We start from the raw sequence: 14,104 nt of genomic DNA, 5'->3' as shown, positions 1-14,104 counted from the left end.
AACACTCCTATTGCTTGTTTCGGTAACACGCGGTAAGTGATCTTATTACGAGGTGACAGCTAACCAGTATGCCACGTATACCACCTCAAGGCATCAAGTCCGAACCTAGTACCTTGGAATCCTGCCGGCTGCAACTTGTCTTTTCATCCACTGGCCTTTCTTAAAATTTAGATAACAATTACTTCGATTAACAACTGCTCTACTGCCCCTTGCATTAGAGTCGGTTAGATCTCATCAATACTGTTTCTAACAAAGCAAACGAACCACAAGGTTCACACTTTCATTCAAAGCGAGATTGTTGTTCTGGCAGACTTGATGCCGCGAGGTGGCTTGCGAGGGATATTTGTCAGCTTCCATCTTATAATAATATCGCGTGCTACGTGACACCACAACAAGCAATAATAGTGTTACATAATCACCGCAGCGGCATCAGATGGAGCTGACTGATGCTCCCAGGCTAAAATGCACATATGTACTCTCTAATGTGGACGAAGGGATGACCGCCACAGTAGCTTATTGGCAGAACACCCAACACTTCGTTCGAAAGTCTTGGGTTCATATCCTGCCAGTGGCAATTTATCTTTTTATCCACTTTTTTCACATTAACATTACAATTACTTCAAACGACAACCACTATACGTTTCCTGGCAATAATGGCTGTGTTTATTGTTATTGTGCTCTAAGGAATAAAACTATTGCGTTTACATTTTAATTCTATCTGGTTTAGAGCGCGAGACGAGTAATGAAACATTGGTTTCAATACGATACGTTTCTTTGAGCTAAAGTTTACGCTAATAGTCGGCTCACACGACTCCGTGATGGAAAGCTGAAGGGAAGACATAGCTACATCATTTTCACAACTTTCGAGGGCACCAGTGAAAAACTAATAGCGGTTTTGGAGATCCTAAAGAATACTGTCAGTGAACGTAGTTTTTCTGAAACAATAAATAGGTTTCTAGAGATTGTAGACCACAATCTTGAGGCAATTTAATATTTCCGCTTACTCAGTTTTCCACGGGGTCTATTTTCTCGCCACTACAAGAACTCAGCTAACAGTGCACATGACGAAATTGCTTATTACTAAAATTTTGTCAAAAGACCTGATCAGTGATCACCATATTTTGTTCTTAGCTCTATATTGTCATTTCAAAGTAGTAACTGACCATCATGTCCTCCATTTCTCGGTAGACATACGCGATCCCTCTGGATGACCGGCCATTGAGGCTCGCGCTTACGGCAATCTGATTTGACCACCCTCTATTAGTGAGCAAGGAAGCACGAAGACTGTGATGTACTGTCACGTAAACTCATTGATCTCGTCAGCCAAGCAGAAGAGGACGGTGATGGCTTCCTGGATCCGTTCACCCATCGGACTTGAGCAGGTGAAAGTAAGACTAGGAAGAGATTGAATTGGAGGATGTTGATAGGTTCGTAACGTTGTTGTACCATGCCATCTATCCTGCAGACTGCCATCCTCTTGCCAGAAATACAGTGTGTTGTACAACGAAAAAAACACCCGCTTTACAAGCTGCGCTGACTTCCTCGCAGTTCCGAGGGACGTACGTAAAGACGTCCTCTTTGCTTTTCGCGACATTTTTGCACCTGGCCACCAAGCTTACCCACGAGCACTGCCTCTTTACTAGAGACATACTACTGGCCAGGACTTTTTGCAAAAGTCCATCGGTACGTACAAGGCTGCCGTGAATAGCTGTGTCAAAAGACACCTTGCAATAACATGGGCGGGTTATTTCAAAGACTTGACCCTTCTTATAGGCCGTTTGACCAATTCGGCATGGGAATTCTAAGCGAATTTCCTCTGTCAGCCAATGGCAAGAAATGCGTGATCGTCGAATTTCCACCATAGTTCTTCGATGACTATGGCGCAGAAAAACAAGCAAGTTTGAGATCACACACTGTCTTTCAACCAGAATGGCACAACCCGTGCAAGGTACTCTGTCTCGGTCATGACAACGACGATGACGAAAATTAACTCACTACGCTACCGCACGCATCCTCAGTTTGTTGGCCGTTCGCAGTCTCCTTCGGACAATGGTTTGGCTGAGTCTTGGATGAATGTCACCTGTGGAAAACAACTGACCTTGCAAATTACTTGTTTCGGCGATCGAATCTGTGGTAATGCCTCATTTGTATCCTGGCCTTTGGTCAGTCTTCTTGCCTAATGATGACTTGCCATTTGAATCTTTTTTCCGCCGTGGTGTTGGCAGCATCCCTGTTGTGCTGGTGCCCTTGAGTAGTTGATTTATTAGGCTCAACAATCCATGCGGAGCTGCAGGCCATGATGCCAGACTTCCGACTGATGTGTGATGTTCATCAGTTCAGAAGAGGCAGTTTAGTATGCAGATCATGAGATTCCTCATGAATTTGAGACATCCTAGAGTGCAAGACATCTGCTTCAGTCTCGCTGAGTGCGTTTATGCCACCTTGTTTAGCATGCACTAAGGGAGTGTTCGAAGAGTCGACACTAGAATAACGCCCACTGAAATTCTGGAAAAGCTGTCTGATGCTGGAGTCATAGATGTGTACCGGTGCAACCACTAAGTTAACGGCGAGAAATTCCCAGCGAAGTCGGTTATTTCTACCTTTGCTGGCACTTCTTCTCGAACACAGTTTAAAATATGGCCAGTAATTTTCAGAGTTGAATGCCTCGCTTCTCGTCCGCTCCTGTGTCGAAACTGTCAGCGTTTTTGCCCCACTGTAGAAGCTGTAAATCAAATACACACTGCTGAGTATGTGGTGAGGACCACCCTTCAAATGAGTGCACTGCCGGAACCAAAAAGTGCTGCCTCTGTGCAGGAAATCATGAGGCTGATTATTCGAACTTCACAGCAATATCAAATGAAACCTAATTGCTAGAAATAATGGACAGGCGACGTTGCTCGCGGCGAGAAGCGTAACAGTTCTGAAGCATACAGCTTTTGGATATGCCGGGGTCCTTTCACGGTACGAGCCAGTAAGTGAGACGAAGCTTTTGATTTTATTTATTCAGCAGTAGAGAAGGCAATGTTAAAAGCGCCTCCACTACAGAGTCCTTCGTAATGATACTGCAATCTGATACAAAACCCCAGTAATAGTTTCTTATTGCCCTAACTGAATGAACCATAGTCGTATAGATTTAGAGGGACTTCAGATCAAATAATTGCATTGTGCTTCAATCAGACTTTCGATTATTCTGTCACAGCTGGTTTAATGGTGCAAGTAATATTTATTCGAGCATACTTAACCCTATATTCATAGGGGTTGCGTCTAAACCGGCTTTTTAGGCACACATTTGTTTCAACTTTTCTAAGTCATGCACATTCAGGCTCTGTCCAACTAGTTTCCTGGAAAACAGTTTTATGCGTAAGAAGGCTCATGGCTTAGCTTGCTGATCTAAGACATGTACACGTAATCAATGATTATTCGCAATGGCCGCTAAAGCAGGCACTTAGTATTTCATCATAGAGTGGAAACTCAATAAAGGTTACGATGGGCTTACATGCTTACGAACACAACAATAGAAGTGATGAATGACGTCCTCAAAAGTTGTTGAGCGCAGGTATGTTGAAAAAGATGTGAGTCTCCATTCATGCCAAACGCTACGCACAATACTCTAATGTGATGCCCCCTAATTACACACACCGCCGCCTCATTCCTGCTTTAGCCTGCTCCTCTTGCTTTCAATGAGATTACAACACAGATAGTACAACCCACTTGCCTTTCTGCGTAATAATTGAATTCTCTAAGCTACTGAAGTCAAAGCTGCAAAATGGTAAGTATCTCAATTACTTGCCATCTGAATGCGCGATTAACATCACTGAATAAATTTGCTCTTTATTTGCAAGGCAACCAACCTCTGCTGTTTCAGCTGTTTAGAGACTTTGCACCTCAGTAGGTTGGAATCGAGTACGTTGATCAATATATTTATTTTAACGTGTACTTACCTTTCCAGCCATTTCTTCTCTCCCTGAAATTAAAAAAAATACGATCTGTGGTAGCAATTACACGAAAGAAAGTGGCAGCACTTTGACGTACCCTAAAAATTCAAAACAGAACCTTTGTGTGCCTATTCTCTGCGGTTAACGTTTCAAGCACTTTTGAAATAACAGGAAATCCAAGTAAATTGTTTTACATTAACCAACGGACCTTTGTGGACACAGGGCTGGGCAGTGTCGAAGATTGATGTATCTGAGATATTACCTTAGATGCTCTTTGCGTGTCTTGTATCTGCATACGGAGAAGAGAGAGAGAAGCGAAGGGCAACGTGTGTGTAGATGTGACCTTGTCCATTGCACGCTTATAAGCAGTCGCGTAGTCCGGTCGTCTTTAGAACACTTAGCAATGCCCACGTCGCTTTGCTGGCCAGCGACACGTAGAGTCATAAACCAATGATCTTCTCTTCTGAAAAAGGTCTACCGTCTAGTGTCTGTAACGTTTCGCGTAGCAAGTTGCGTTCGCTCGCAAAACATTCACATGTACACTTCATCCGTGTCGCATGATTCACATCGGGAGCTATCCGCCGTTCCTACGCGAAAGGAGTACGCCTTCGTAAAAGCTACTCCTAACCACAGGCGGCACAGTAAAGTTGCATCCTGGCGGGAGAAGTCCGATAGAACTTAAAGCTTTCTCGATGGGTCTAATTTGTGTAAGTGGCGGTTCCCAACACTGGGGTCACTCAGCCAAATTTCTGACATAGTGTTAGCGAACAAGTGAAGGCCCCTTGGAGCGTCGGTTCTGGATAATGGAATTGGGGTTGTCTGGGTGTCCGCGTGGGCGGATCAGGCAGTATTATCAGCAAGGTCGTTACCGACAATACCACAATTAATTAACTTTAATCGCCTCACCCCTTCCCCCAGTGCAGGGTAGCAAACCGGACATGCGTTTGGTTGACCTCCCTGCCTTTCATTTCTTTCCTTCCTCCTCCTCCTGTATATGTATACGCCTCGCAAGTCGAGTATTTTTATCACTGCTACAATCTATAAAATATTGTCTATCTTAAAATACATGATGCTGCAGTTGCAAGGCTACACTGAGCGAAACAATAATAACTTATTCAACTCCGATCCTCAAGCTAGTACTGGTGCCACTAAGCCACCCTCAATCACATAAGAGGAGTGACATCATTTTATATTCGTATTAGACTCCGCCAGTCAGGGCAGGCGATCAGGTGTGCGCGACCTTTTTGGAAACCAGAGCAACGCGACAGAGCTCGCGCAGCCTTGAAAAGAACTACCTTTGCGTACTTGCCCTCGTGTTTTTTTTCTATAATTTCTTTTTAGTGTTGTCACGACCATGACACGTGCCCTTAGCCACTTGGAAGCATCACCCACCACAATGCGTGTGGTGGCGACCAAACAAATTCTGATGCTCTGCAGATGCACAATAAAGATGGCACTTTTTTAGAGTCATGGCCTAATCACCGTAGCTATTAGGAGTACCACCTGTATTGTGCTGTCAACTGATCACCACGAATGGTTGAAACAGAACTACTTCTCTATATTAGTGTCTTGCCTTTTCTATTGCTTTCTATTTTTTATCTATTACTAATTGCCAGGAAATCATAGCTATAGGTGGCATTGCGCGTAAATAGCGGCGTTGTCCTGCTAAGATTTGTGCAACTACACTGCCACGCACTCGCATTTTTTTTTTGGTGTGATAGGATCTAGGTAAAAAAAAACTGATGAGTGCTCAACGCAAGCCACCCGCAATATTTGCGCAAGCCACCCGCAAGTTCAAAATTTTTCAGATTGTGCTGCCAAGATTACGCGCAAATCCGGCTGCGGCAGCCACATGTTGATGGAGTTGAAATGCTAGAGGAGCATGCACTTAGATTTCATCGCATGTTAAAGAATAACTCATAGTCAAAATTTCCGGAACTCTTTCCATCGGCGGTCCGCGTAATCACATCATTTGTTTAGGGCATAAAAACCGAAAAATTATCGTACAGATTAGTTACCATACGCGTACTCTTGGTAATTAGTGATCTTACACGTGCACCAGCGATAACCCGGGAGTGCGTGATCACTGCTGTATAAATACAGGACGCGTTCTGCCGATGGTGAGATTAGCGAAGGCCAACGATACTGTATGCCGCTGTCAGAGAAGAGCGCATTTTTCTCGTACTTTGAATTACCTGGTTTTACGGGCGAAAATTAGCTAACTAGTTCAATTTGTACCAGTAACCGCCACGTTCTTCATAGTCACACCCCCCCCCCCGTGATGATACAATGGGTTGAGGCGTTTCTGAAGTGCACATGTCCTCTCACTTATAAAATTTCATTGCACGTGAGTGAGTATTTAGATAATTACTGGTTCACGCCAGCTTAGAAAAAGAATGAGTAAGGTAAAAGCTGCTTTATGTGCTCTATGTAGGCCTGCCTGTATACACAATGTTCCACAAAAATGTTGCGACTGGCGTTGTTTCTACTTTACAGTGGGGACTGTGGCGTTGTTTCAGTGGCGTTGTTTCTACTTTACAAGAGCTATTAACCTGCGGACAACTGTCGCTGCGACATATGGCGTTCACAGAATATAAGTGTTCAACTTGGCTCGAACGTATGCTGCAATGTAGCATATGTAAGCACGGATCACTTGTGCCGTGATCTGACAGCAGGAAAAACCAAGTTTGGATGAATCATTCAAAGATTAGTGGAAGTACCAGGAATTTGACACACTAGCTCTTTGTTGCACTTCACTCCCTGAGTGCGATGATTCTGCGATATAGCGTAGTCGAGCAATCTGTTAATGAAAAGGACAAGACTCCATTGGGTGTTGCGGTATCTGAACAGGGCATCATCAAGTTAGATGGGTGCTACCAGCGGCCGTGCATGTTTCTCGACTTAATGTTAACCTCAGGAAGCGACAGTCGAAGATTTGTAGCGCACTGTCCGCAAGCCCAATTGAACAGACTCGAGAAATAGTCTGCCCTACTGGAGAATATGACCCTGCAGTTAGAGCACACGTCAACTAGCAGCACGCACAGCAAGTTGAAGAAGTGCCCAGGCAGAACGTACATCATACTGCCCGTCATGACGTTCCCCACAGGCAGGCCATGGAGGACGTCATGACGAGTAGGCTCGAGTGTATCGAGTGGTGGAGAGCGTGAATCGATGGCAAATGACCCGCACCAAGCGGCGGCAGGCTATGGCAAGAGTGACGTCACGCACGCGCTCTGCGAAGGAAAGCATGCATGGATAGATTGATATGGCGGTACCCTTTAGATCGGGCGGTGACTAACGCCACCACGCTGTAATGGTGAACCAAAAATTAGATTTATATTTCTCCTTCAAATAGTGAGGCTGAGGACTCGTACTTTGCCGTGAAGGGTTTATATTTCACTCGTGCTTTGACTTTAGCCACCAATCAGATAACCTCCTTCTAGTTAATTCTGCGTGCTTACATTCTATTTTGCCCTCCCTGTCTCTAAACCCCAACGCTTTGAAAAACTCTGCGCCATCATCCTGAACTATAGGGCGAAGCCTTTTACAGAACAATATCAACTGTTTGGGAGTTTCTTCCTCCTCTCCACACTTACTGCATAGTGTGTCTACCCTTTCGTAATTGGCCCGATACGTCTTGGTTCGAAATATTTCCGTCCTGGCCTAAAACAGTACAGAACTACCCAGAGTATTATCATACATCCTTTCCTTGAGAATTTCCTGCTTAAAAGTTCAATAGATCTCTAGTGCGGACTTCTTAATCATCCCGATTCTCCACACGTCGGTCTCAGCCTTCTTCGCCTTCTTCTTAACCCGAGAATTCTTTTTGGTCTGGCCCCCTGCTGCTTTCAAAGTATTTGCCAGTTAATATTCTGGTTCACTTCTTCTACTTTGTATCGACACTCTTCATGTACAATGTACGCTCACTTGATATAAATGCTCCATTGATATGCAAAAATGCTAGCCACAGAGGCCTGTGTTGCTTTTCTGCTATTTCGATGCACGTCGTCAGTGAGAACAGATTGTCGTCTAGCCTCCTGTGTTTCCAAAACCCATTCTGCACTTTTCCCAGCACCCCCTCATCCTATATCCATGCCTGCTGTCTTTGCTTTATAATCTGCATCGCCAGCCTGTGGACCACTGATGTCACTAATATGGGACGGTAGTTGTTTATGTCATCTTTGTCCCCCTTTCCTTTATAGATCATGAGCATCCAGCAAAGTTTCGGTGCATCGGGGCCTTCACTATCGATTATTTTGCTCACTGCCGCTCTCAAAGCGTGCTAAGGCTTCAGACCTAATGTCTTTATCAGCATAATTGTAATGCCATCTGGCCTGTTGATCTACTGCTAGGAAGCCTCGTCTCAGCCCTTTCTCATTCTCGTTGGGAAAATGGAGCCATTGCACTACTTGATTCATCCTTTTCTACTGTGGTGCATAAATCACTTCTTTGTTAAAGTTTTTCTGTCACCCTTGCTGTTATATAGTCAACAGCTTAATCCCCATCTAGCCTAGCACCTTGAGCTGCAGTTATTTACCTCTGCTTTAGGCTCATCTCGTTTCTTAGGGAGATAAGATGGTTCATAAGTTTTGCAGATGCCTTTCTATCTTTTTATATACATCTGCAAGCCACCGAGCTCCCTCTCTTCTAATTTTTTTATTGATAAGAAGGAATGCATTCCTTCTACAGCCTAGAAAAATTTCCCATTTCTTTCAACATAATCTGTCGGTTCACCCCACTGCTTAGCATGTCTGTGTTTCCTAGAGACTTCCTGACGTGTCGCTATGGCTCTCCTAACTTCCTCATCATACCAACTCTTGGGTTTGTGTCTTCTTTTCTGCGGTGACTTGTCACGTGCCTTAGCAAGCTCTAGCTCAAACAGTCTAATTAGATTCGTGTATGTCCACACTGTTTTATTTTTCTCAGCGATTACTTTCTCAATTTGTTTAGTAGCTATTTCTAATCGCCTTTCTGAACAAACATTTTTCTGTAGTTGCTCCTCTTCTCTCCTTCCCACTTTCACTGCTCTTCCCAAACTTAGCTTGATACGTTTGCGATGGCCTACTATGCGACACCCAGGTGTGGTGGGACAGGGCTACACAGGCCAGTCAATGAGCTGCTTCGCATCTGATAAGTGCTCCGACAGTGATCACCCTTGCCACTTGGTAATAAACACGATAGCCTTGCTTGGGGTATTTTGACGCAAAAATTTTGGTCTCTTTGTCTACGCAATTCTCTGTTTGTGTATTGTAACCATACCCCAACTTGCTCAAAACAATACCTAAAATGGCCAAACCTATCCGCAGTGCCATCCAATATCGCTCAAGTTTCGGCGTTCATACTTATGCAATTGTCAATAAAAAATGGGCAAATTACACGTTCCGTGGGAATCGCTCATATGCGAGGCATGAATGAAGAAGACCAATATGTCACCTTAAATTGAGCACAACATTAGGAGGTGGACGAAAATGATACCGTATTTGACTTCCATACAAGGATTATCACGTTTAAATCTGTCATTTACTTTCGTCGTCTGTTCACATCTAATAAAACCAACTTTCGTATATGTGGAGCAAGCGAAACGGCCGAAATCACGCGATGAGTGTAGCAGGTAATCATGTTTCACCCGACACGCATGTCATGATTATCATGTTCAGACGCGTCATTTATCTTTCTTGCCTATTCGCCTCACCTGAGTCAAAATTTTGTTCGTGTAGAGCTAGCCGAACGGCCGCGAGCACGCTTTGAGCGTAGCTTGTAATATTATTTCACACTACACGCATATCAAGATTATCATGTTTGGACGTGTCATTTACCTTTGTCGTACATTTATTTCGCGTAGTACCTAATTCCGTACATACGAAGCTAGCAAAACAGTCGCGAGCACGCTATGAGCGTAGGATGTATACCATGTGTACCAGTAAGCTCGAAGGTGTTCAACGAAAAGCGCTTAGGCTCATCTTTAACAAATTTAACCGAACAGATTCACCTACGGAGCTGCTTAAGAAGGCTGGACTACTAATCATAACAAACCGGCCGATAACGGCACGCTTAAAGCTGATGTACCAACTGTTACATGGTCAACAAAACATAGACAAGTCCTTCTACATAAAGCTATCCGCCGCTAGAACTACCCGCCACAAATACTCTCATACCCTTGCCCCTTACAGATTTCACATAGATGCCTTCAAATTCTCGTTTTTCCCGCTTGCGATCAGAGAATGGAATAACCTGTCCCCCTCCATTACCAGTAGCACATCCTTAGCCACTTTCACAAAACTAGTAGACAGCGACTTGATAGCCTCGCAAACATAATATGGTGCTATGTGATCTTTCTTGGTGTTTACGTAAAGTGCCAATATGATTGTACTTTGACAAATGTTCTTATAAGTTTTCTTTTTTTGTTGTTGTTTTGTTAATTTTTTTCCTGTTATTTTGCCCTTTCTAATGACTGTACTTAATCAGTGCCTTAGATTGTCCACCAGTTAATATCCCTCTGGGATTAACACTATGTATAAATAATAAATAAATAATAAATGCGAATCATTACTTAGCGAACTTCGGCAGCTTTGAGCGTATCTATCTATCTATCTATCTATCTATCTATCTATCTATCTATCTATCTATCTATTTATCTATCTATCTATCTATCTATCTATCTATCTATCTATCTATCTATCTATCTATCTATCTATCTACCTATCTATCTATCTATCTATCTATCTATCTATCTATCTATCTATCTATCTATCTATCTATCTATCTATCTATCTATCTATCTATCTATCTATCTATCTATCTATCTGTCTATCTATCTATCCATCTTTATATCTATCTGTCTATCTATCTATTTATCTATTTATCTATCTATCTATCTATCTATCTATCTAGCCACCTACGACTTTTAGCTCTCCTGGCCATTCCGGTAAGGGTATCGTTACCAATTTCGGTATGACTTGACATGACGGTAAGGAGAACATATTTGACTAGTCATAACATGAAAATCATGACATATATGTCATGAATGTTATGATTTACATTTCATGGTCCTCCAGCTCTTGCGGTGGCCTTAGTCACATGGAATGTTGCAAAACTGGCATGAACGCTGTTAATACCAGCAAAACTGGTACAAACTATGTTGCTACGCTTGTCAGCGTAGCAACATCGGTGGTGGCAGCTGTTTTCTGAGGGTTGGGACGCATTCCAGACGTGCTCCTCGTACAAAAATCGGTACTTTTCTGGATGTAGTGTAACTTGGCATAATTTCATAGCTTCAAGTACTGCCTCAAGGCACTGGACATGCTAGTCAATGTCCAAATGAAACACGAAGAAGCCATTTGAATACACGAGGCAAGTCTGCCTTTTCTGTGCAGGCAGCGTGGTGTAGATAGCATGCTGGAACCTCGCATGGCCCAGGCAAATGCCTTCAATTCGAAGAGACTTTTCCTGTATTAAAAACAGTCTTCTTTTGATCTTTCTCGTCGACCTTGATTTACAAATAGCTGGTTTTTAGGTACACCGATGAAGAGTATTTCAGGCTGTTTATTCCATCCAATTCGAAGTTTATACGTAGGAGAGGATGCGCATTCTTTGCGATTTTGTTGAGGCAGCGGTATTAGAATCAAATTGTAGGGTTCCATTTTTTCACACATACCACGGGTCACACTCACGAACACTCGGACGGCTCATTGGAGTGGTAGCGCAGCATTTCAATAACTTGTTTTTTCAAGGCCTTGATTTCGCGCGCAAAACTCGGTATGGGCACTTTCGAACTGGTCAAGCTCTTCATTTCATTGTGATGCGCCTGGGGTATGTGGAACTCTCGAAGCAGCCCTCAAATTGCAGAAGCAGGTTTTTCAGCTAGCCTTGCTCACACTTTTGAAGGATCGGGGTGAGGTCCAAATCTGGTTGCGGATTTAGATTGGTTGAAGCAGCTTGTGAAGCATTGGAGAGGGCGGAAGAATTTCTGGCTTCGACAAATTCGTTCGCTTAGGCGATCGTCGTACGAGTGCTTGTGGGATTCATGGCTCCGACTCGTAAACACTGCCTTTGATTTGCAGCCACGCAGCTCTAATATGCCTCTTGCGGCGCAAGCCTGCTGGTTTAGAAGTAGGAGCTAGTGGCCCTCTATGATGCCTTTTAATTTTAAGGCTTTTGCCATGCTGACAGAAATACTGGTGCCGGAGAAAGACGGCACGGCAACCTCTTTTTTTTACATCAAATGCGTGGTTCTGTGATGTCGTGTAGGGTGGTAGCACATTTTATGAGGCTAGCATTTCGATTCGCAGCTCGGGTAGATGAAAGTTCCGTGGTGACTTAGGAAGTCTATCAAAAGCATCACGTCACCGGAGAATGGTTTAGAGTAAAGAGCTTGCAAGATATACGCGGTTGTTGATTGTGGCTGGCAGTGCAAACTGCAACTGGCGTTATCAGGTGGCCTCCAGTAGTCCGGAATTCGAAAATCAAGGTGATCTTTTATTTATTCAGCATGGTGGTGAACTACCAACTTGTTAGAAGTTTTTACGAGAGTGGTAATGTTGTGACCGTCCTTCAGAAGGTCGATATTGCTAGTTCATCGTCTTGCGTTACGGTTGAGTCGTGGCATCGGACTATGGTTGTGTCGATTTGTTCAGTTGCTTCCACGTCTTGCTTCCTCAGGTCATCCTCGCAACAAGAAGTTTAGATGTGAGGACACGGTTAAGCATGTGGCGTGCTCTACAGGCTTCGTTGCGTCGTCGTCAGCAGCAAAGGGTCTTTGCTACTTTGCCGTACAGCAACCGCACTTCTATCAGTTGCTGTCATTATTTTCTGGACGGGGGGTAGGTTACGGGCCCTAGGCTGCCCTGGTGTACCACTTATGGTGGGACGAGCTGTAGCGGCTAGAAGAACATGAGCGGGAAAATGTCGGGGGTGGTGGTGGTGATGGTGGTGGGGGTGTTGCAGCAGGCGGGTTCAGCATGGCCTGCATGGCCGGCAATTGTTCCGCCTGAGCATCTCCTGAATTTGAAAATTGTCATCACGTGTCAGACAGCCCAGTGTCTCGCAGTAAGACCAACAAAATTTGTTGCACGTTCCTCTTAGTTGCCGCGTGTCCTTAAGGAAAAATGACGTCATCAACTGTCTGGTGCCTATGACAACCTTTTCGCAAGGTGCGGATCATAGCTGCTTTTTGCACATCAAACTGTAGGCAAAGCCAATTGAAATGTGCAATATCCTCGATGTCACCGCAGAAGGCACAGAACGGGGAGGCGTATCTTCCAGTCTTGAATCACCAGGCCGGGGTGTATGTGGAGCCGGTTCTTATGTGGTACAACAGCGTCGCTTGTTCACGAGAAAATCTATGAATTACACATCCTTGGTGTGGAAACTTGTAGATCACCTTAAATTGATTGCGTATCACATCTTTGTTGTTCTGGTAAGTCTTGGGAAATCTTACTTTTGGAAGAGATGTACGTGCTTCGCATGCAAGGGCATCAGCCTTTTCATTGCCTTCAATGCCAACGTGGGATGGGATCCACTGGAACTTTAAATTAAATCTTTTGCCATTTAGGTGTTTAATTAAAGCCAGAGATTGCCTGGTGAACTTTTCTTGAGGTAGGCCGCAATGAAGTCTTTGTAGCGCCGATTTGGAGTCCGTTAGCGCTACAACACCCCGTGCGGAAAAGGATCACCATTTTCGCAAACCCCCCGTGATTGCAGCGCTTTCTACCGTTGCGGACGAAACCACGCAATCAAGGCGGCCCGACCATGACATGCCAAGGCAAGGCATGCAGAAAGCCGCTCCGCAGCTATCCGTTTGTGTGCACACTGATGCGTCGGTGTACACTTGTAGGTGGCCGCGGCACGTAGTGCTCAAGTGGTCCCGCGCAAGAAATTTTGTTTCCGCGGCTGGAGTGGTGCGCTTTGCTGGTAGATTGGGTAAACTGAAGTTACACGCAACATCCACAAAAGACCATGGCGGGTCCATAGGGCGCCGTTTAGGCAGTTTCAAGCCTAAATATTGATATGTGTTTAGTACCGCATTGAATTGTGAGCCAGTTCTTGCTCTTAGCCGCCGGAGAAGCACCGTGCCTGAGCAGGACTTGCCCAGTCTTGACAGCTGCGTCAATACGGCCTGAGACGCCAAAAGGCAGAGTGGAAGAGACTCGGCTTCATTGGTGAACTTCGTG

The 14,104-nt window shown here is 44.4% G+C and overlaps 1 protein-coding gene across 2 annotated transcripts in view; it reads right to left on the bottom strand.

Moving 5' to 3' along the window:
- Positions 1-14,104, bottom strand: part of LOC142767570 (uncharacterized) — a 455,408-nt gene that overhangs the window by 230,792 nt on the left and 210,512 nt on the right. For both annotated transcript variants that reach the window (XM_075869529.1, XM_075869530.1), the window contains exon 7: positions 3,942-3,964. In XM_075869529.1, the coding sequence (XP_075725644.1) occupies positions 3,942-3,964 (23 nt within the window). The remainder of the gene's footprint in view (positions 1-3,941; positions 3,965-14,104) is intronic.

Source organism: Rhipicephalus microplus, chromosome 7 (assembly GCF_043290135.1).
Source record: "Rhipicephalus microplus isolate Deutch F79 chromosome 7, USDA_Rmic, whole genome shotgun sequence".
NCBI classification, from domain to species: domain Eukaryota; kingdom Metazoa; phylum Arthropoda; class Arachnida; order Ixodida; family Ixodidae; genus Rhipicephalus; species Rhipicephalus microplus.
This window is presented reverse-complemented; position numbering and strand designations above follow the sequence as displayed.